The sequence below is a fragment of the Dicentrarchus labrax genome, unplaced genomic scaffold, assembly GCF_905237075.1.
Source record: "Dicentrarchus labrax unplaced genomic scaffold, dlabrax2021, whole genome shotgun sequence".
In the NCBI taxonomy this organism is placed as follows: domain Eukaryota; kingdom Metazoa; phylum Chordata; class Actinopteri; family Moronidae; genus Dicentrarchus; species Dicentrarchus labrax.
In genome coordinates this window covers 23673280-23698018 of record NW_026136704.1, presented here as the reverse complement: position 1 = coordinate 23698018, position 24739 = coordinate 23673280, and the positions used below count along the sequence as shown (strand labels likewise).

At 42.1% G+C, this 24739-nt stretch overlaps 1 protein-coding gene across 1 annotated transcript; it reads right to left on the bottom strand.

The window, feature by feature from the left end:
- Window positions 1-3522: 3522 nt before the first annotated feature.
- On the bottom strand, window positions 3523-23910 carry zbtb16b (zinc finger and BTB domain containing 16b). The gene is made up of 7 exons (XM_051398315.1): window positions 23807-23910; window positions 21310-22582; window positions 18612-18709; window positions 16162-16248; window positions 8347-8517; window positions 7078-7245; window positions 3523-6162 (listed from the first exon to the last, which is right to left on the bottom strand). Exons 2-7 carry the CDS (start codon window positions 22485-22487, stop codon window positions 5933-5935), a joined length of 1932 nt encoding a protein of 643 aa, XP_051254275.1. The 5' UTR covers window positions 22488-22582; window positions 23807-23910; the 3' UTR covers window positions 3523-5932.
- Window positions 23911-24739: the final 829 nt, after the last annotated feature.

The following is a 24739-nucleotide window of genomic DNA, read 5'->3' as shown; positions in this document are numbered from 1 at the left end:
AAAGCTAAATCAATTTCTTCGTAACAAAATGAAAACTGGAGAAGGTTTGAAAGAAATGCTTCAGACCAGATGGTTGCACCCACTAGAAATATCTAAGAGCTTTTCCCACACTTTTGTACGACTGCTGATGACTTTCTAAATGCCCTTGAGCAAGGCACTCAACCCCCATCTGCTCTGGTTATGAGTTCAGTGGTCAACAACCCTAGATCTACTGTAAAACTCTCTGACCTGGAAAATCTTACAAATGGTCATAATGGATTAATTGAACAATGAACAATGAAGCAAATTTTAAATAGGGATTTCTTTAGGGAGTACAGTCTAGACCTTCTCTGTAACTTACTGGTCACTTACACTTGCCATCTTTGCACATTTTGCACATTTGAAAGTGTGATTTTTAAACTGTACATTTTAAACCTATATATCTGGAGTATATGTAACGAAAGTCATTTCCCCTGGGATTATTAAAGTATTTCTGATTCTGAAAAGTATCCTGACATAACTTCTGTTATTTGTCACTATATAAATAAATTGAATTAAATTTGACCATAAAAAGAGTTTATATCATTAAGAATTTACAAGTGAATAAATCAATTCGTCACTAAATATTTCAATTCAGTCAATAAATGGATGAATAAATATGTTACCACTAACAGCTGAATAGATAATAGATGGTGAAAATGAATTTGATATTACATTTTACCAATGCAAAGTCAATACTTGATATTACAGACAACAACTGTTGCTGTTTTGTTTTTAGGAAATTAATCTGGGTCGTCTCTTCTGAAATTGCAGTTCGACGTACTAATTTATTCATTCTCTTCCCATTTGCATTTCCGATGTAGCACTCTGAGTCCTTGTGGTGCGTGTAGCTGTAACTTTGAAGATGGTGAATCATGTCTTGTGCATTTGCCCTGCCAACAAGTTTGGGCCTTTTAGTTTAACGGCCTCCATTTTTAACCACGTTTGCCATCATTTTCAACATGTCAAATATTATCTTTCCATCAGTCGGAAATGGTTATCCATGTTTTTGTATCCTCCTGCTTAGTCTGCCGTAATGCTCTTGTCACCTGTTACAGTTAGTCCAGACCTCATATTGCTCTCACATCACCCCGATTCTGATGTCACTTCACTGGCTTCAGGTTAAATTTAGGACTCAATCTATAAGGCTTTGAATAATCTCCAGAGTATATTAGGGAACTACTAATGCAGGCCCCTGAGGTCCTCGAGGTACAACTAGCAGGCCTCAACTGACAACACGAGGGGACTGTGCATCCGCTGCTCTGGGTCCCAGGATGTGGAACAGATTCCCCCTGGGACTCAGGTCAGCAAGCTCTCTTGGGTGTTTTAAGTCACAGCTGAAGATGTATTTATTTTGTGCCTCAGTCTTGTGCACAGTTTTGATTTGTGATCTGCCTCTAATGGTTTTGTTTTTATTGTGCTATGTTGATTTATTGACTTAATTTGATCAATTAAAATACAATGGATCTGCATAGAGTACTAAAGTTATTTCCATTGCAGTCCTGAAGTCTAGGGTAGGAGACAGGCAGGAAAAGGGAGTGACACGTATATGCTACTAATATGTTCTGACACCTGCCCTAAAAAGATGTTTCACTTTGTTCCCCTGTCGTATTGTTCGTGTTGTACTAATCTTGTGTTGTTTTATCATTTTGTAAAGACCTTTGTAACCTATGTTTTGAAAGGTGCTATATAAATAACATTTTCCTCACTTATTGCTTATGCCAGTGCTTCCCGACCTTTTTGGCTTGTGACCTTTTTAAATACAAAGCAAATCAACCCCTTGTCAACTGTTTCATGTCTGATGTGAGCTCTACAAGCAAAGATTGATTTTTCCCTTGTCGGGTTGTGTAATTTCGATAATTTTAGAGATCTGAAAAGGTAAAATTATCTAATATTTGACCTTAAAAACAGGAAGGGTTTCACAAGAAAGTGTTCAAGACCTACCAGATTATCAGTTTACAGAGTCTCATTATGGGCATCAGCAATGTTAAAGATTTTCTTCAAATAGCATTTATACATATATTTACATTGTTCAGGCTGTGGTTCAATGGACATGAATTTAGTGGAAAGAAGGGAACACTAATACTGTAAATTATCCCTGTGGAAAAACTGAGTGAGCTTTAAAACACAGGGCACTAGAAAACAAGAGAGCGTATGGTCATTGAGGAGAGAAACTGTAAACACTGCAGGCTTGAATTTAGCTGACGGGGTTTAAGCCATATAGCTAGAAAATAGATTGCACAATAAAACATTCACGGTGTACTCAGAGGCTACTTTATGGTAAAATGAAGAAGATGGAAAAGGAAACCAAATGAACACATTGCACTGGCACGATAACCTGTTAAATCCCGAAGGCATTAGGCGAATATAAAAACCAACATTAAAAAAATGTACAGTAAATGCTGTCAGTACTTGTAATTAAGAGGTCTCACTTTCACTGTGCTGTGCAGGGAGCAGTGGCAGACCTGATATACTGATTCTTAGCCTCTTTTCACATCTGGGATAAAACACAGGCCAGCTGTGGCTCTGGCAGAGTGCCATCAGAGGTCACCACAGAGCCTGGAGTGACTCCAGCTGTTTGCAAGTCGCCCAGATGACACATAAACTCTATAAACAGCTTGAGACTGTGAAGGTTTGTGGCAGGAGCCAATAAACCGTTAAGAGGGATCAGCAGTATTGTCTTTGTCCAGATGATGGGCAGGGCTATAGCAGTGCTGTAAAAAGTGAAATGTTCAGGTTGAATTAGCTCAACAGAAGCTATAGAGAGGAGTTAGACCATACACTAGTGATTTCCAAGGGCTACATGTACCCCAGGGGTAGTTTGTATGTGGAAAGACTAAAGCTCAACTGATTTGAAAAAATAGAAATTACTATTTAAAATACCTTTTTATATTGAGTCAGCTGTACTGTACACCAAGTGTTGCGATTGATATGAAAAAAAAGCATGAGAACTAATTAGCAAGCAAGCAGGGAAGCCTGAACAGTTAGTGAAAGTGAGGGATAAACATTGAATTACTGAAAGGTGATAAATATAGATAAATGCTTGAAATCATTGGCTAAAAGTAATGAATACAGTTGAAATAGTTGTCTAAAAGTGATGGATAAACGGTTTAAATCGTTGGCAAAAATGGATGGATAAATGGTTGAAATTGTTGGCTAAAAGCGATGGATGAACATCTGAAACAGTTAGCTAGAAGTAATGGATAAATGGCTGGAACAAACCCCTCCAAGTGATAGACGCAATGAATGCAAACTTGACCAGAACAATCGAAACACTGACAATTCAGTTGTGACAAAATTATCATTAACAGTATCCATTCATATCTAAATAACATCCGGTTTCTAATTGGTTCACATGAACACATTTGGCACATGACGGGTTGTGTCGGTAAAAGGGGTGCGTTCATCGGTAAGGGCCGAAGGAGGTTGGGAACCACCGACAGTGACAGAGTTTCACGATTGAACACAGAGAACAGAAACAGTAGGCAAATGAGACAAGATGCATAAAATAGTAACTTGTTTTATTCTTTTTTTAACCATGCCACCGAACACTGACGCATACAGAGTTGTGCCTGAATCCACACTGAGAAAACACTTTCACACACTGTGTTACAAAGCTGTAATGAAGAGGGATTTTACTGCACACATGGCAAGAAGAACAACCCTGATTGGATACCAGGTCGAGCTTTGATCTGGCCCTGAGGTAGACAGACATTGACATAATCTAAACAATGCTAATCACATCCTTCTAGGACACATCAAATAAAAGGACATCTGCATTATCACAACATAGAAAGATCAAAGAAAAACCCTTTTCAAACAAAAGTGCTCTATTTCTTTTGGTCCACCAAGGAAATCCATTTATAGTGCATGTTCATGTAGAATAGATACAGTGAATGTGTGTTTTCATGGCACTGAGTGTTGTTGGCTACTTAAGAAGGCATTGGTAATGCCCACAGACGCCAAGATTTGCTATACACACGGTTTTCTTCCAAAGATCTCAGTCCATTGTCACTTTTGAAGGGAACAATTTGATGCACGTTCCAAGCAATTTTTAATGTAAAAGTACACGCTTGTCTCAGAGTATCAGCCACTATCACAGTATGTTGCTTCCAGTTGCAATTTTCAGACAAAGTGGATCTACATGGCAGTCTATCTTTAATTAAGTAACAATAAACAAACACCCAGAAACAACTACCAATAGCACAGACCCATGTACTCAAGCACATCAATGCTCTACTTATAAAAGAGGCACAAGGGAGGGATCTTAATCAAATCAGAGACTTATAAAACACACACATTTAAGATGTTTCTCAAATCATACCAAATGTAAACAGATAGCAAATTACTGTAATACAAAAATACAACATGTTTAAATCTATAAGGCCTGTGTTAGGCTCACATAAGGGAATAACATACCATGACAGTTTGTACATTACAGCTACACTATAACTGACAATAACCTGCTCATAGTGATTCAATGTCAGAATTTTCTTTTTCAGGTTTTGTAAAAAAACAAAACAACTTCTTTTCATGTTTTCTTCAATTTTCTCCTAGAAAATTCTGATTCTGTGATTTTATAAGACATCTATATATAGTTAGTGATAAAAAACTACACGTAAAAGCCATGTTGAGGCTGTTCGCATTTTTTACACACTGTTTGACCATTTAAATTCTGATGTATTTGTTAGAAAATTAAAACAACTAAATGGACGAATAGTTTGCAGTAGGTTTAAAACAAACAGTGAAAAGTGAGGAGAGGTAGAGCTCGCTCTACTAGAAATCATCCCAAGAGACACCGACTGTGTGATGAAAACCAGCACATATTTGGTAACAAATAAACAACATATAAATAGCAAAACCTATTACATTGCAAGAGAAACTCAAATTGTAAGCCAGCTACCTCGAAACAATAACACCCACTGCAAGAAAGACAAGGCAATTAAAGAGATCAAGCTTATGAGGTCAAAACGTGGCAGCCATTCAAGTAAAACATGCAGAAAATAAACAACTCCAAAATAAAAATCCAACAGCAGAAAAAAAACAAAAAAACTTGAGAAGTCACAGGAATTTAGGAGAGAAAATGTTGCAAAGTTCAGCCAATCAAGCTTTCGTGGAATTATTTTCAACATCTACTGCACAATCATAGAAGATGACTCAGGTTGCCTGATGGTTTAGCAATCAATCAAAAAAAGCTCCTGCTACACATACAGGTCAGCAGTCGCGGCCATTGTGGCATTGATTTTAACCACAGTGGATCCATTAGAGATACAGTTATTATCAAAACTGTGTGTGTGCGAGGGAGGGAGAATGTGTGTCTGTGTATGTCTGTGTGCACTAGGGCTGAAACAGTAAATCAGAGAAACTAGTTGTCAACGATTTTAGTAATCGTTTAAGTCATTTTTGGGGGGGAAAACGTTTAATATTTTGGGTTTCCTGCTTCTCAAAATGTTAGAATTTGCTGTTTTTCTCTGTTTTATATCATTATTAACTGAATCTCTTTGGACTGGGCTGTTGGTCGGGCAAAACTACCTATTTGAAGATGTCACCTTGTCACCAAAATGTGACTATTTTTTGACATTTTCCAGACTTTCCAGATTTATCACTTAGTAGTAAAAAATAATCTCACTGATAATGAAACCAATCATTAGTAGCAGCCCTAGTGTAGTGTGTACACACATTTGTATTCGTGCTTGCATGTCTTTGTCGTCAGGTAAAAACCTTGCACTTGCCAGAATGACAACTTCCCACAATGCATTTTTCAGTTTATTCAAAAGGAGTTTTGAAAATCACCAACACTGGAGTTTACGAGGTTTTCACCCGACAGTGACTCTGTGTGTGTGTGTGCGTGTGTGTGTGTGCGTGTGTGTGTGTGCGCACGCGTGTCAGACTGTGCATGGGGTCCAAGTCCTGCTCAGACGTAACAGACGTACAGGTAAGTCTTTTCTATCCTCCAGTCCGCCGGCACGTCCTCCGGTTTGTGGCCCTTCATGTGCTTCTGCATGGCGGCCAGGCTCGGGCAGAAGTCCTGGCAGATGGTGCACTGGTACGGAGACGCTCCGTTGTGAGTGCGCAGGTGCTTGATCATAGCCGAGTAGTCTCTGGACCGCTGGTGACACAGCTTACACTCGAATGGCTTCTCACCTGAAAAATTCAACAATACAGCATTAACCTTGTAGACCTGGAGTCAGAGGCCTGCCAGGTGAAACGGGATTCACCTCTATTTCAGTCCACTGTACTTGTTGTGGTATTATGTGTTGTTTGCGTGTGTGGTGTGAGTGTGTTTGTGCTCTAAGATTAGACCTATATCAGTTTGCCTTCAGTTTGTTATTAGATATTGGCGAGTCAGCGTCATCCGCTGCAAATACGACAGAGGTTTCTCTCTGACCTCGGTGAGGAATCGGATAGCAGTCAGTAAAATGTAACCTGCAATAAAAAGTAGACTTAAAATTTAATGATTTAATTCAATAGTATTTTTTTATATGAAGTAATTACATTTAAAGGTACTCTGTAAGTTTCCTCGTCCATTAAAAAAAGCTTTAAAAGCTGTTAAATCATTAAAATGTAGTAGTTAGGATTTACTGTATTTAGTCTCAAATTTTAATAAAAATTTTAATGCCCTTTATCATAAATGTAGTTGTTTTACTCTAAAAAAGACATTTTTCCCCATGAAAAGACCAAAGATGTAAATGCATTAGTCTGACTCAATATTTTCAGAGTTCTCTGCCTTGTCTGTAGCACTCAGCCTCAAACCAGTTTGTTCCAAGTGAAGATGTAAATCTTTAAAAACAGGTAAAAACTATATAGTTAATATAAAAAAAAAGGCAACTTCATTTTCTTTAAAACATCTTTTTTTTTTAGATAGAATTAGATAGATATGACTGTTCGAGATGTACAGGAAAGGGGGAGAGAGGGGATGACATGCAGCAAAGAGGCCGCAGGTCAGACTCCCCAACCCATGGCGGCTGCTGCAGGACATGGGCGTCGTGATTTTAGCAAATATTACTCAAACAGGTAAAAACATATGCGGTGGACTATTTTCCATCCCTGAACTCTCACCTGTATGTACACGGTAGTGTGTTTCTAGCTGGTGTTTTAGGCTGAACCTCTTCCCACAGCCGTTGCACTCATAAGGCTTCTCTCCTGTGTGGATGCGTTTATGGCCCCTCAGCGTGCCGTCGTCTCTGAAACAGCTCCCGCAGAATTCACACTCAAACGGGTGATCGCCTGAAAACACAGTCGTGTCACAACAGCAGCAGCCACAACACCAACACAGCCCATTATCGTGAGATCGTATTAAAGGCCGACTTTATTTTTGGCACGACATGGTATTGGGTGCACATGTCGCTGCATAGGTCAAATAGTAACAGAGCCCTTTCTGCACATGCATATCAAGCAGGGAAAATAATGTGCTTTCAGACGTTGCTAATGTTATGACATGAGGACACTCCTCTTGGCTGTCTGCTAATAGCTAATAAAAGTCCTCCAGACATGTGCTGCTCTGTTCTCTATACTGTAGTTAATCTATTTCTCTCCTAGGCTGAGGATTTGACTCATCTCCAATGACCTATGTGCCTCATTATCTCAGTGTCCACAGCAACAGCCAAGTCAGAGGATACATTGCTCTCCTCATTACAGGCCGATTCTCCCCAATCCCCCACCCCACTGTGGAGCAGATGACATTTACAAAATGTTACTTCCAAGCAGAATGGCATACAAACAAGATACGCTGCCATGGCCAAAACTCCCTTCACTTCTGTCTCTTCACATCAATTATGTATTTCTCCTGTCTAGACATCAAGCAGTCATGACAGCTGGGAGTGTTATTTAAGGTAAAAGAAGAAAGGGGGACATCTTTTCAGTAAATATCTCTCCGTCTCCTGCGGCACTAAGACTCACCCTCGGTAGAACACACAGACAAGTCATTTCCATTTGCTTTTCCTTCAATATTTATTTGGGTTTCCTCTATCATTTTGGGTGAACCACACTAGAACTGACAGCCGTGAATTGCAGAAGCCCAAAGGCTGTCTAAGAACCCAAAATATAAACAGGATGAAATTGCCCAAAATATGCACCGGCCATAACGGTACAGTGCTGTCATCAGAGAGGTGAGTCATCTTATAGAGAAGAGAAAAGGAGGGTGGGAGAGGATGCATGCAAATTGACTTAAACCTTAAAGCCAGTAACCTAAGGAAATTAACCCATATACGAAAATAAATCCAGCCGTCTCTCTTCCAACATATGCATGCTTTTGACACCACATATTTATGTTTCGCTATAGATAACACTTGTAGATAGCGATGATGGCGCAAATGATCCGTCTCTTACCCGTGTGCGAGCGCAAGTGTCTTTTGAGGGTAGTGTGGCTGGGGAAGGGGCGCTCACAGTGGCTACAGATGTAGCTGTGCATGCCTGCATGGACCTCCATGTGCTGCTGCAGGGCCTTCTGGGTCTGGAAGCGCTTTGCACACAGCAGACAGAACACCGCCATGTCAGTCCCTGGAGAACGCACAAGACACAGACACAGTTATTTCAGTACCATACACAGACAGGGCCTTAAGTGGGGAAACTGGGTCACTTCAACTTTGTGTGAGTCCTCTGAGGGAAAAGCTTCTTTCAAAGAGCAAGTGCCTCTACCTAAACTAACTCCCCTAAAAGCCCAGAGGCACTTTCAACTGTGAGTCTTTATACGTTCTATTTTAAACCATGAAAGTCATTGTTTTCTTTAAGAATTTCCCACACAATGCACAGCATGCCAATCACACAATCAATGGCTCCTTCCTGGTGTGTTAGATGTGTAATTATTCTCTTCATTCCCCATCAGGAGTCAGCTCCAGCCTGTGAAGTCCTCTGTCTCTGTGCTCAAAGAGCGGCTGATAGTAGCTCCACCCTAAATGATGCCTACACTATGCGCTCTGTGCAGAATGTTAAGTAGTGATATCAAGCCATTAAAGGCAGGACTGCAGGAAAAAACACAATCCAGTTTAATCCTGTGTGTGACCTGGCATCTCTTTGGGGCTGCTTTCCTGTTGCACAGAGTGTGGAGAGGAATACAGATAGGGAGTCGCTGGCAGGGTAGCTCAAGTCAAAATGGCTATGTGAAGAAGATCCATTGGCTGTCATACAGTCAACACTTGATCTACAGGCTGTGTACGCCAGCACTCAAATCCATTCTGGCGTTCACACCGATGCAAATTCATATGTGTGGTAAGACTGTGGGACTGGTTAATCAGCTGCATTGGACGTAATGTGCATGTCCTGGAGAGTGAGGCTTTAATGTGAGATTATGAGGTCCTTATTTCTCTGTCTGCTCAGGTTGCAGATCATTTACAATGCTAGCAGGTCCCATTGCTCCTGACTCAGATTCAATCAGACATCTCCAGCGGAGGATCATTAGTAAACAGAGGACTGTGCCAGCACTTCATTGGAATTCAAGTGGGGTTGCTGTGTCGCATTTAAAATGCAGTCTGATGAGGTCCACTAAATCAAATCATTTGTTACTGTTATTGAAGTGCCTTGAGGCAACTGGCAATTAAATTGGAATTAACGCAGGGAAAGGGATACAGCACACTCATACTAAGAGGGAAGAGTGTCAGACACTTGCTTTAGGTTCTATCAAGTTAACAGACAAGCCTGTTCAAAGTACAAAGAAAAAGAAACAAATCAAGCAAATTCACATTTTCAGGGATAAATCAGAAACATTCTCTGTGTATCGTTTACTAATCCACGTATCACAATTTGCTCAAACAAAACAAGATGCCTTTTTAGACCTCACATTTCAAGGATAAGTACAATTTGGCAGAGAAGCACAAAGCCCCTTCTTTGAAATTATGGAGCTTCTTTTCGAACCTAGTTTTGAAAATTCCCCCCCCAAAACGGGACTAATAGAACTGATCATTCGTAATCATTAACAGAAAGAAGACAGGATGAAAGACATTCCCTGATCTTAACAATCCTGCAGGGAGGCGATCCGGTGGAATGAACTGCACCTGTTCAGAGGCTTTAGCCTGTGGACTTTTGCACAAAGGGCACACAATGAGGTTCAGGCCCTCATTGACCAAGCCCATTAGTCATAGGTTCCTCACGCAACTCCTACAATCCCTGTCTTTATGCTGTCGCCTAATGACCAAGGCCCTTTCTCACCCACGGATCACAATATTTTAGTTGAAGACAAAAGATTCTCCATTCTCAACGCCTCTGCACCCTCCCCACTCCCCTTATCCGCTGACCATACAGGAAATCTTTTCACTGTCTAACCAGCATAATGATCTATCTAATAATGGCTAAAGACATTTCAGAAGCACAAAATGCAGTCTCTGCATGACCTGTGATGTGGAGCCTTGTTCCATTTTAACCAGTTTCTCTCGTAATATTTGCAGCGGCCAGCAGGGGGAGTGCTTTCTATTCCAATTTGTCCAGCTTGGTTTAGCTGCAGGCAAAGCCGAGCAGAGCCCTCAACCAACTGAATAACATATTGTCCACTTTGAGATACGTCAGAGCTACTTTAATAGATCCTCTCTCCACTCTTTCATTGTTAACTATCATATATTGTAAATGCTTGTTCCAATGCAGCCTGGGTACTTTGTTCTGTCTGCTCTGAAAGTTTCAACATCGCAGTTTTCTTTGTGGAGGTAAAGCGTTACTCCCTGACACACTCTCAGACTCTTACAGATGTATATCCTGATCCTTCTGTCACCAACAATACTGAAACTTGAGTAAAGAAATATGACAAATATTCTGTCACAAGAATCTCACTCTTGATCTCAGGTTGACACTCGGTGACAACAGCTCAGCAGTCGTTTTCGGTTTTATTCTGCGCAACCGACGCTGAAAATAAAAATAACAAATAATATCTTGAAGTGTAAACAAAAACCTTCGGAGGCAGGGAAGTGTTTGTATGTGTTAGTGGTGGCATTTCGCCTCGCTGCGCTCTGTTAACTTTTCAAACAAAAAGGATTTGCAGTTGTAGAGTTTTCCAGTAAGCTTTGGTAATAAGTGCAGAGGAGCTTCTTTATGAGAGAATAAGCCCTAAAGTTGGCTGTCATTGCCCCCTGCTTTCTCACCCTTAACCAGACAATGGGCTTGGGATTTGGGTTTTAAGGCACAGGATGACCCCTGACCCTTGGTCCTCAATGGGGTAAATACCATGTAATCAATGGTATTCCTCAAAGGCTGGAGAGTTGACTGAGCATTGTGTTTAGTGGGACGGAGCCTTAACAGTTGGAATAATGATTTACTTTGAAGCAATTCTGCTATGAGGCAGAAAATATCAACATTTGCTGTGTGCATTAAATCACTGAGCTGCTTGTCTAATGCACAATTAGGTTGGTAATTCAGGACGGTTCGAGGTTGCTATGCTATTTTAGCATATCTCCAGTAAGACCATGTGTATGCTCATGTGATTTAACATGGTCTGCCTTCATACATCTGCCACTTATTCAGTCCAACCGAGGTGGGAGCCAGCCACGCTCTCACGCTGCCTAAGAAACAAAACCATGTGTCTAGGCAACCAGATAGGATCATGGTCCTTGTTGGGGTGAAGTGTTCAAGCTAATCCCTTCATTCACAAATAAGCGCAGCCTGTTTCTTTTCAAGCGGCAAACAAAAGTTTTCCCACCCTGAGAATCTGGGAGTAAACCCACTGCAAATTGAACAAGAGATTGTATTCAGTGACGGCCGCAAATCTGTATAATTTCTTCTGTGTTAATCTTAACTTCAGTGTCCGGAGACCACCAATTAAACGGATTGATTTGGGAATAATTTGTCTTTTATATTTGCTGAAATAAATGGAAACAAAAGACTTAAATTGAACTGTAATTTGGCAATATTTAAATAAATGCTTGCAGAATTTGATCTATTAAGGTATTTGTTTTGGTAAACTGTGACAGCCAAGTCAAAGCTAAACAAATCTCCCGCTGTTATGAAAAGGGAAAGTATTTTCTACACAGATTTCACAATTTATAATATTACATCATGGCTGATCTTGTCCACCAGCTATAGTATGCAATGTGAAAACATTATAAACTATGTCCTAAGGCCCTGCTTAGCGTATTTTCAGTGTGCTTTCTGTCTGCCGGCTCACTGATATGACTCAGTCAAACATACACAGTCATGCAGGCTATATTATGTGCAGGACCTCACATGACCCTGTGCATTCATGCTACCCTGCGTGTTCATGCAGACGGCTCCCCGTGGATATGGCAGCTCTAGAAACACATGCACAAACGCTACAGTACCTTAAACAACCCCGGGCGCTCATCAGTAGACTGCTAATCTACCCGAGTGAGGAACAACCGACTTAATAATTAATGCAACAAGAGATACGTTGCTCGTGTTTAACCACCATTCCATGGATCGGTTCATTGAGGTCATGCACTGTTTCATTCGCCTCCATTCCTAGAATGTTTACAATATTTCCTCTATCTACTGTATTACACTCTACTTGAAATGACAGGGCATCCCGGGGCTTTGTTTATCATGACAGTGAGTGCAAATAAATACTGGGGGCACAATGGCCAAACAGAGCACAGTTCAATTGAGTTTAAGGCTTGTATGAATTACAACTGGGTATTAACAGGAGGGTGCAGTATGATGACGGACATGCAATTAGGCAAGCTAAAAGGTCTGCATTAAGAGGGCTGCATTATAAAGCCAGAGCTGTATCTGAATGGACTTCAGGACTGTTTAATTAGGGCTCAGACAGAAGGTAATATTATTCACTTGATGAAGCAGCCTGTAATGTGTGGAAACAGTGCAGCTGCTGTGAGTACACAAAGGCAGCACTCTTATGGCCTTTGCCTTGAAGGCAAGGTGGCAAAATGGTCGGCCAGCATGGTTTGAAGCATATACAGTCAATTTCTGTGCGTGCTGTAGATAAGCTACAGTCTTGGGTTTTCCAAAATTGAAAGCCCGGTGCCCCAGAGCCTTGAGTTGCTCTGATGAAACAGCCCCCTTTGTTGTGAGAGCAATTCGGAGACAGATCCATTCTTTTATTTTGGGCACTGACAAGTAGGTCAGAGGAGACTATGACAGTGCTGTGGTGAGGAGTAAACAGCAGCACATGATGTTGTTTTCCTCTCAGTCCTGGCATCCAACACCAGCAGCAATCCTCTTGCCCTCAGGAAGTCCTCACATACCCCCCTACCCCCTTCCCTTCCCACAGTCCACTCCGCCCCCAAACCTCCCTCCCCCCACCTTCCAACCACCCCCCTCTTTGATCTCTAACTTCAGCAACCCACGGCCATTCACCTCTGACATATCAAAATGGATAAAGAGACTTTCACTGTAGTCAGTGCTGCCAAATTGCTTCAGAGTAAAGGTCCCCCAAAAGTAGTATTATTTCCCCTCCAGAGGAGGTGGACAGCAGTGTTGCAGCTGCTGAGGTCTGACAAGTGTTAATCTGCTAAGAGGAAACTCATTTGGCTCATGGGTTATGCCACATGGCAAATTAAAGCTGAGGCTGCGCGATCCGCACTGAAAGATACTGTGTTTTTAGGAAAAATAAAATCCACGCTGTAAATCTTTGAATTTACCTTAGAGCAACGCCATAATTTACCCACATAACCTAAACACAACAGATTAAATTACCTGTAGCTCATATCAGTGAAGGCTGTGAGAGCTACAATAAGTGTCAGTAAAAAGGGTCATGCGTCACAGCAGACCGAGCTGACATCAAGACAAAATGAGAGAGTAATGCCCTTCTGTACCCTGCTCTGGATACAGTGCCAAGCTGAAACCGAGCTCTGGATGTTTACAACTCAGGGAGATGTGGGTAGAAACTTCTGGGCATCGTTAACACCCTTCCATGTCCACATCCATTAAGTATTCATACTGTGTGTGCCACCTGGAGTTACAGTTACATGCCAATGCTCCTGAGAGGGTTATCACCTTTCTCTGACAGTAGCAGAAAAGGTGTGGATTCAGACACTGTGAGGCATATGTACCGTCTGACAACAATGCAGCCTTTTTTCACAGTTGGAGAGGTTTGAGTCAAACGTGTGTTGTTAAGTCTTTCTCACTTCAAACTAATGGGATAATATTCGAGTGCCACTTCGCTACAAGGCATACTTTATAGGTTGTCAATAATGTGTTTTTTTCAATGGCAATAAAGTAGTTATTGATGCTTTAAAGAGCAGTATTAAGACACAATACACAAACTCTCCAGGTTGTGGTTCATGTTTAACTGATTCATCATGTTAGTTGGTGTTTATCTGACATTAGTAATATAAAGTGGAAAAACTGGGTCATAGGTATTTTGTCTTCTTTAAAATAGTGCTGCAACTGTTGTTTTCATCATAGATTATTTTCTTTAAGTCTGGTGTGTAACATATATCAGAATCAGAATTAGAAATACTTTATTGATCCCTGAGGGGGAAATGTGTTAATTTGTTAGGAAAATCTATTGGCAGAAATTTTCATTTCATTATTCATTATTTTCATTAGTGATCATCTGAAAATAAGAATCATGTTTTTGCTACCTACCTACACTATTTTTATCTACAGAGGGAGCGGGTCCTTGTCTACGGAGGGTGCCATGTTGAACCGCCATGTTTCTAAAGTAGCCCAGAACAGACAAAGCAAACACTGGCTCTAGATAGGGCCTTTCACGTTACTTCCCAGCCACCGTAGTTTCTCTTACACACTTGGAGGGCGAGAGGTATTTAGTTGGTTGCAATCTGCCTCTTCACCACTTGATGCCACTAAATCCTACACACTGGTTCTTTTAATTGATGTCTCGTTTGGTTTATCATGTCAGAAAACTTTCCTTCACAAACAGTCCAGAAACTCAAACTCACTATCATAAAAGGAGAAAGAAAACCAGCAAATGTTGATATTATAGATGCTGGTAGCCTTACATTTTTTACATTTTTTGCTTCAGAATTACTTAGTTGTAAAATAGTTAGTCGATTGACTATATTAACCAGCTAATTGTTTCAGATTTACTTTAAAATAAAACAACCAGCCTCAATCTATGATAGTGGTAGAGTTTAAGTCTTTACAGGTTTTTATTTACTCAGATTCTTTCGAAGCTTTCTTTTAGAGGGTGTCAAAGCAAGTCATGTTGGCCGAGAATACACACCAGCCAGAAAATGTTAAAATGTAGGCACACAACCTGGCAACTGCAAAACCTTCTGTTTTTTAATTTTTTTTATTACACTGATGAACATAGTTTTATGTTAGCGCGTGCGGTGAGATTAAACAATTGTTTATAGAGGAAGTATTACTGACCATCAGTGAGGTAATTACTGACAACTTATTAACCCTATAACTCTACTCTATAGCACTAATAAAGTGGCACTAACAGTACTTCTATAGCATCTACTTAATGGTTCATGAACTTAATTTCCCTTGTTTTATATATTGTCTTCTCTGTCCTGTTTCCCTTTTCCTCTTTCTATAAAACACTTTGTAATGTATGTTTCGAAAAGTGCCATCTAAGTAAAGTTTTGTTTGCTTGCTACTAAAAATACAGAAGTCTGGGAATGTGGACATTAAAAATTGATTGAAAAGATGAAAATGACTTCAGCTCCTCAGGCAGGTTGTTCCAAACTATAAAGAGCCCAGATTGCAAATCACAAGTCACCATCCAGGTTTGTGCAGCCTCTCAGCCAAAAAAAAAAAAAAAAAACAACTTTTGAGGAAAAACATTTTTTGGATTCTTCCTGACACCACCTGTTAATGCCAGACATTCACTGGACAGGGAAAATGTTGTAATACAAACATTTTCTTAATCTGAGATTATTGAAAAAACAAAAGGTGTTGGTCTTGTTGTTGAGTGGAAGTGTTAATAATTCCTCAGGCGCTCTCAGGCAGGAGGTGAGGATAGTATGTCTGTGAAACTGTAATGCTGGCGCTGGAAAGCTACGGCCGTGGCAAAGTGGCATGCATTGGGTCTGGATGCCAAGAGATATTAGTGGGTGATATGTGAGAGGGCCTCCCACCTCCATGTTGATAAATTATGGAGCATCATGACAGGAACAGTTTAACCCAGCCAGCATGACAAGCAAGTTTAGACCCATGATCACAAGTCCTGTAGTCACGGCTTACTCAACAGCTCAATGCATCCTGCCCAGGTTAAACATAATATGTGAGTGTGTGTGGGTGGAGGGAGTGTTAGTGCATGCACACATGTTTGTAGAGTACCTGTGTGTGTTTGCCTGTGGGCTTCCAGAGCATCCTCTGAGGAGAATGTTGCTCCACACTGATCACACACCAGCGCCTCTGCAGGAGCTGTAGATAAAATCAAATTTTATAAGAAGGAATCTTGATCAGACAGTAAACATGTGCGTTTGTAATTGTAGAGTAAGTCAGTTAATTTAGCATTTAAAGAAATTAAATTAACTGTGGAAAAAGCAACAAGAGTGGAACAAAGGCACCCTATTTGAAAAGTCACCAAAGAGCCTTGCTTGTCACACACTTGTGCTTTTCAGGTGTTAACACAAGGAAGCAAATGCGCGGAATACAATGGAGCAGAGGAAAGCGCCATAAAAACACAACTCAGGACAAACAAAAGCACCAGACAGGGTGCAACGGCCCTTCTTCTTGACAAAAAAGAGCCAAGCTGAAGAGTTTTATTTACCGTGCCCTGTTATCAGTCTCTGAACAGTGAGCAGACTGTCTGCCTGAGAGGCCACAGAAGGACTGGGTGTTCTCTCTACAGCAGACGCTTCCCGCCTACGGCACATCCCTTTATCAAAAAAACAGTTCAGAGTCAACACCCCAAATCCCATCGCATACACTGTAACTACAGTTCCCAGTTCACCTTTGGAATGCCCTTGTCTGTTGTGATGAAGACATGAAAGAGACAAGTATGCATACTGCTTGCAGAAATGTTCCATCCTTGTTCTGCACTCACCTCACACCTGCACAGACAGACACATAGGACAGATAGGCGCATACACAAACACACACACACGCACATTCTCTGTCTCTCTCTCTCTCACTCACACACACAGCTGTTTGGATGTGGGTTGGCTCTCACAGAGATGTAAATCGGTTGCAGATCCATACTGGCCCAGGGCTCATTCACTGATCTATTTTCTGCTCAGCTGGCTTTAAATGAAGTTAAAATGACTCATTAAAACACCCACAAGCTTTGGGAACTCTGAGCGCTACAGCCTAAATGTGGTCCTCTTTCAACTCTTACGATGCCTCTATACACAGACACTGTGCCACTGTTCCCAGTGCTGCACACAAATAACAAAAAAGCCCCAATCTGTTCATTGCTAAAAACAACAATTTTTGAAAACAAACTGTTACTGTTTTAGAACTGTGCGTTTTGTTACATGGAGCAAAAATAAAACTTGGTAGAGAGTGGTCTTATATAGTAGTAACACTAGAGCAATGTTGTAGATCCTGATGTTGTGTGACGCTGTCCAGTGTGGTGTGTTGTGTTGTGTGAGATTGTGTGATAAGGGAAGAAGAGAACATAGTGCATTGTCTTGTGCAGTCAAAGGCACGGAGTGTGCTCTCATCCATAAACCATCAAACTGTCTCCAGACGCGGCTGCAATCGTCCTCCATCAAAACACTTTGTCTGGCATACCAAAATAAGAGCCAGCATCGAGCTGAATACCAAATCAGCCCATTAGAGCAGTGGAGCACTCGCTCCTTAGCAACCAGCGGGATCTAAGGCTGCTATACCGAAATACACAGTGACAAAGAAATGAGATCCACATCTTTTTTTTTTTGTAGTATTATGGGTTGACACATTGGGATGGGGAGAGTTTATGCAAAAATTCAAATTAGGTTAAAGGTACCGCTGTTGTGGATGTCACTGCGAATTGAAAATCAAAGCCTGTTGTCGAGGTCTAAAGAGTAATGCAAGACAATTGTTTAGGGTTGTGTGGAGGGTATAGAGGAGGAAAAAGGGACGACTCAGGTGAAGTTTAAAGAAGCAGATTCTCTCTCATCTGTCAGCAGTATGTCATTCCCGAACAATCCTCAGAGAGAAGGCGGAGAGGACAGGGACCTCGCCTTGTCTATGCACATATTCAAACTGAGGTTTCTGTTTTAGTTTCATTTTTAGTCCCTGATCCCCCCGCCTTCCACTCCCCATACCCCCCCCTCTGCTCCTCTTTCTCTATTTTGGATAAAGTAGCTGGGAGAGCAGTCAGGTCTGATTAAGTCTGCATTTGGGTACAGTGTGTTCCTGGACACACATCTGCGAGCGAGCCATCACACACGCTTCGGAACACTGGCAGAACACCCAGGCCTGCCGGCAGCTGATGATGTCATCACTCAGAAGGGGCAGAGCTGGCGAGCTGCCAGAGTCTCCGAAAAAACACAGAAACGATTCAAACGGAGAGAGAGACTAGAGAGAGAGAGAGAGAGAGAGAGAGAGAGAGAGAGAGAGAAAGAAAGAGAGATGGAGAGTAGAGGGAGGGAGAGGTACACAGACCTAAGCATGGAAAAGAAAGCATGATCCAAGTATTCGGAGCAGCACTAACTGGTAGGAGGAGGAGGACGAGGAGGAAGGGGGGGTGGGGGGTGGGGGGGTTGTAGTATGAACAGGTGCATTTGAAAGGCCGCACTATCAAGAGGCTTCATAAGCACTGAATACTCTGAGATAAGAGTGTGAGAGTTACTAAGTACCTGTGTGAGACAGCATGTGCATCCGTAGTCGCATGCTGTCCTGGAAGTGTTTGCCACAGTATTCACAGCCGTGGCCCTTCTCCTCGTTATGCAGCCTCCTGTGGAAAGACAAACACTAATATGAGCGTGTTAACAGAGACGAGAACAGAGCGAAAAACACACTTGTGATAATAAAAGTATCTTATTTCTGTGCTTTTTTTTTTTTTTTTTTTCTCCTGTAAGGTCTCCCAAACCCAGAAGCATCATTGTCCCCGTAACAAGAAGAGCATGTTTTAATTCCGGCAAGAATCCCTCGCTGAATGCAACATCATTAGTGTAAGAGGCCCTTGGAGTTGTGAATCACAACGCATGAATGCTAAAAGAACACAGACAATAGGATATCTGGCTAATTTCAGAGTGCAGACATACGCGTGCCTCCACCCGCCAGCACTGCAAGACACTGGGCACGCACACAACCGCACAGGCGCACACACACACACACACACACACAACCACACACACCCACCAAGTACATGCACGTAAACCCAACATAACACACGCACGCAAACACACACACGCACACACTCCTGTAACTGCAATGAAAAGGAGAAAAGAAGATGATTCGCTGAAGCTCCGCCGGCAGCAAAACCTATCATATCATATCACACACATCCAAGCATGCAAGGCATCTGTACTGTTATCCTTGTATCACCCTGCTAACAGCAGAGAAAATGCCTCAGAAGAGTCCACGATTAAACACACTGTGGTAAAAAAAAAAATGAATTTCACACGTGTAATCAACATTAACATATTAAGGAAAAGGGGTACTTTTTAAAGATTTGACTGACTTTTAAAGATGATAACTTACTAGAGTTCACTTAAAAAAAGCTTAAATTTAAGGTGTGCTGGTGGCCCAGCAGTCTGAGGTGTCCACCACGTAAATGTGATTTCCTTTTTTATCTCCACTGTTAACTATTTAATAAAAGGCAAAAATATGGAGCGTCCAGTTGGCCTCAGGGTTTAAAGTGCTGACCATGTAATCCCAACATTGAGTTTGAGTCCAGCCAGGGACATTTGTTGCATTTCATTCTTCATTGCTCACCCCTCATTTCCAGTATCATCTTTACCAAAATAAAGACAAAAATGCCTTTAAAATATATTTTAATTCCTAAAAAGAATACAATGAGGATAACAAAGTTTTGTTTTTTGTTAATTCATTTAAGAATGTTAAAAAAAAATTGGCAGAGGTATTATTAAACTTTAAAATCACCTGAAATATTTAAAATGTATAATGTCAATGTGCATATTTCAAATTTTGTAATGAAATTTCTTTGTAATTCCTTTTTCTTTGCTCCTTTTATTGTACTGGGACTACTTCAGAAAAAATTCCAGACCTAGACCTGTTTGATTTCTGTAGTTCTTTTATACTAAAACTGCACAAGGAAATACTTCTTTAACACCACTACAAAATGTCAATCTGGAGACCAGGTGTATGCTCAGTGACCTGGTTACAGATCTACAGAAACTTCATTACATCCTCAAGCAGTGGCACCAATGCCGCTCCTTCAACCTGCGGACACTGTCTCCATGAGTAAGAAACGCGCATCACTAAATATCCCACAGGATGCTCTGTTTCACCAGGCGGTTTCAACACAACTCTGGAGTGACACGGGGATGAAATGTCAGCCACAGGCGCGGATAGAGAGAGACTGTGATCCTAATCACGGGTTAGCTGCATATTAGGACTTTTGGTTCACAGATTGTCTTGTTTCTAATGATTAGTGATGAGTCAAACATTGCCCAAGCACGCACAATTATAAACATCTGCAATCAAGCTAATGAGAGTTGTCACTGAGCTAATCGGTAAGTTTTTGTGTACAACGACAAAATCTAAACTGACAAGCTCGTAAATAAAAGAGGAATAAACAAAAAACAACAGAGCGAGTCGTGAAGCAGAAGTTATCCATCATCTAGCTGAAGCGTCCAGCCTGGTCCCCGCTGAGAGGCTCCTCTCTGCTGATGCAAAGGAATGCATATCAAATAGCCTAGGAGACAGCCTGTTGTGCGAGGCACGCTTCTGCACAAATAATCAAACAGAATTTAGAAAATCAGGCTTTGTAAATAACAGCGTTATGCGACACCAAGGCCTCTTTATATCAAATCCCTCACAAAGACCCGATTCAAAACTTGCCGAGACGTCTCACTGTTAAGACATGAGTGCAGGTGTCCCTGAGAATAAATTAACATATTTGGTGTTGCTCCTTCCAGCTTTTAACACTCATAGTATTTTAACATGATTGGGGGAACAAATCCTGAAGCCAAAAGAAACGGTTCAATTCAACAGACAAGTGTCCAATGCTTTTTCTAACGGCATCATCTAAACTACTTAGCTCACATTCATCATACAAGCACACATGCTCATCCCTCTCATCTTTTATTAGACATGTTTGTCAGTAGAAATGTTGCGCAGTGAGTGTAGCAATGTTTTTTTTCTTCCTTTTCTTTTCAGCAAAAACATCACTGAGACTAAAACTATAGCCTCTTTCTTTTCGCTTCAAAAAGTGATTATTAGATTTTGGATCCCAGCTGGATACAAATTGTCATTTAGTTTCATTTTCCATTACTTAAGATATGAAAATAGATTTAAAATATACTATAATGCTGAAAGAAAATGGGAAAAAAAAAAAGTGGTGTGGATGGATGGTTTTGTGCATGTTACCTGTGCTGCTCCATGGCCTGCCTGCTGTGCAGCTGAAGCCCACACTCGCCACAACACTGCTGGCTTTGAGCCTGGCCCTCGTGCCTCATCCCTGCCGCAAACTGGCCCAGCCTGCTCAGGAGTTCCCTGTGCAGCAAGCCCTGGTGCAGCAGGCCGCTGTAGGCCCTCGGGTCCAGCGGCACGCCCAGTGACGGGGCCACTGAAACGGACACTGGCAGCATCCCCTCCCCTGTGTTGTTGGAGGGCACAGAGTATATGGAGGCCAGATGTTTCTCAGCGATCCCGGGGAAACAGTCAAGAGAGTTGCCCACCACTTGTCCTCCGTCTTCGGGACCTGTGTGCAGCTCTCGAGCGCTGGTGATCACGCTGCCTCTCAGAGGCGTCCCAGGGCCCTCATCTCTGGGCTGGTCTGACATGCAGCTTCCCTCTCCGGTGCTTGAGGACCTGCCCTCACAGCCATTGGCATCATCCACCTGCATATTCTCAGATTTAATACTTCTGACAGGATCCAGGGATGAAGCCTGGGATAACTCTGCACTGCGGTGCTGAGGCTGCTGGGAACTCTCCATGTCGACCTCCGTGTCCAGCTTGGGGCTCAGTTCAGGAGCCGCCTCAGGCTCTGGACCAGGAGAACTCCTCTCTGTCATGTGGTACAGCGCCAGGTGGTGTAGAGCAGTGGGAGTGGTGCGGTTGGGTCCATCCTGTATGGAATGCTTCTTGGACATCAACATGTGCCTCCAGTGCCTGGCCCGGTTGTGGTCACTGTGGTCTCCGGAGCTGTGATTCCTCACCGCCACCTCCTCGCTCTCCTCTGCCTGGATGGTCTCGAGCACCTTCAGGCACTGCTCCTCCAGGTACTCGATCTCCAGGATCTCCGCTGCGTACAGCAGGTCATCCAGGTCCTCGGCTGTGGCCTGGAGTGAGGCGGTGTAGGCGTACTCCAGGATCTGCTGGAAGGTCTTGGGGGACAGGAAGTCCAGGGCGTAGCGCAGGCTGCTGCGGTGGAACAAGATCTCGAACATTTTGCTGGTGCAGGCCAGGACGGTGCGGTGCGCCGGGAACTCCTGGCCGTCCACCGTGATAATGACATCACACAAAGTGCCGGACAGGCGCATCTGATTGGCCCGCTGCAGAAGCGTGCTGGGGTGAGTGGGATTGTGGAGCTGGAGCACACCCATGTTTGTCAGACCCGTATCCACTCGGACCTTTGCTGAGGCCGTGCATGAGGTGTGGCTGTCCTGCCTGCTTCGCTTGCCTTCAGCTGGTTGTAGGTCTGTGGTTGGGGTTGGAGTGGGAGTGGGAGTGGGAGTGGGAGTGGGAGTGGGGGGGGAGATCATTAGTGCCTGTCTGGCTCACAATGTGATATAAAAGACAGTTAATTATACACCAGTGTCCACTCCATGGTCAATCAGTAGGAATAATTTAAAAAAGAACATAAATCCAAAAATATAAATAAAAAAATATTCAGTGAAACATAAACCTTTAGGGCTTTTATTCCATGCACCACACATGTTTATTTATTTTAATTAAGAACCAAAGACAGACAACAGGTCGATACGCGCGAAGCAACAGTTTCCATTGCAGGTGATTAGTCTGAGGTCTTGTTGAGAGCGGTCACGTCGCTGTAATAACGTCTGCATACTGAGAGGTGACGGTTCAATTTATCAAGCTCCTCACACACACAGACACACACACACACACACACACACACACACCCGTGCCCTCAACAGGTAGCCCTGCTATTAACAGACGCCTTGACGGGCTGATTAGTTCATTTAGGCTGCGCACGTGCATGATTAGACGTGTTAAAAGACAATTAAGGCTCTGCTAAAAGAAAATCCTCAAAGAAGTTAGAAAACTACCAAAATTGACGAAGGCGTGAAAATGAAGCGCGACCCCGGCGCGGGTGCGTGTTTTCTCCCAGCGCATTTAAATATCTAAATGACAGAGTGAGTGATGATCCGGCTCTGTGTGATGATTAGTATTGTCGGACCACTCAGCGGCACCTCGAGTGATGCTGACAGGCTGCATCCTCAACTAACCGCAACATCAGAGCGCATCAGGTGCAGACGCAAAAAAAAATCCACCTCTCTTTTTTTTTTTATTATCCAAACACATTGCGACAAATTAACCCCCCGTACCACACGCTTATTTACCGGCTGCACGGTGCGTGAGGGAACGCGTGCTGTCTGAAAATAAGAGACCCAGTTTGATCCAAAATAGTCCAATGATAATGTCGCTGAACTGCACAGTCTGCGTTACAGTCTGAGCTTAATCAAGTTTGTTCAACGTTGAATCCGGCTGCGGAACAAACTTGGGTCCGTTTCCCACATGTGTGATTGGTAAAACGAAATTACAACAACCCGCCACAAAAACTGCCATTATTCACAATAATATTTGTTAGAATTAGTGTGAGACTGTAAAGTAGTTGACCGGAGCGGACATGATCCAGGAGGAATAATAATAAAAAAGTGTCGGCTGTCACAGTTGTTCTTACCTCTGTCTCCTAACGTCCTCCGCTGATTATCCAGGCAACATCATGGTTACACATTTCACAGTACCCGCTCCAAACTCAGTCCTGCTCCAAGTAAGCAAATCATCACCCAGCCGCGACAGTCAAACCAGCAGGGGGAAAACACGACTTCCGAGTGGAGCTTTCAAAATAAAAATATAAAACCTGTCTGAAGAACCACGTGTTGAAAGTTGTCTTTTAAACAGGAGAAAATGGGGCAGTGTGGATTGTCAGATTGAGTGGGATTGTTAGGAATGGGGGAAATAGAATAACCACTAATACATGATTATGATGCAACAAAAACGTAAGCATTTAGGATATTATTTATTTATTTATTGAGACTGTCAAATTAAAATGTGGATAGACTTTGGAGTAAAAATGGTCTCAGTCAATAATATTAATGTTGCACCATTTTTTTTCTAGTGCTGAAAATAACAAGAGGAGAAGCAAAACATTTGGTGGGTGTCCATAGTGTTTATCTTGACATAATGCAGCAACAATCGGTAAAAACTTAACAAATCATAGAAGGGGAGGAACCTCTGTGATGGAGTTTGTCTGCCTCAAGACAAATGTTTCTTGTGTTGCAACTTGGCATACAAAAGAAAATTCAGTTAAACTGAGTTTAAGATGAAGATCTATTAGCATACATGCAATATAATATTCATATTAATGTTTTAATTAGTGCGTGAACACCTAAATATAAGAATTTTTGTGGTTTTGTTATCTAAGAATGAGCCGTTTATATTTACAGAGGGAGCAGGTCCCTTTTTCTCTTTATCCTAGAACAGACAAATGTAACTCTGGGTCTATAAAGGGCCTTTTGCATTTTTGGAAAGTTTTGTGGCCACCATAGTTTCTCCCACATGCTTTGATTGTTGGTTGTAATCTGCAACTTCACCGCTGGATGCCATTAAATGC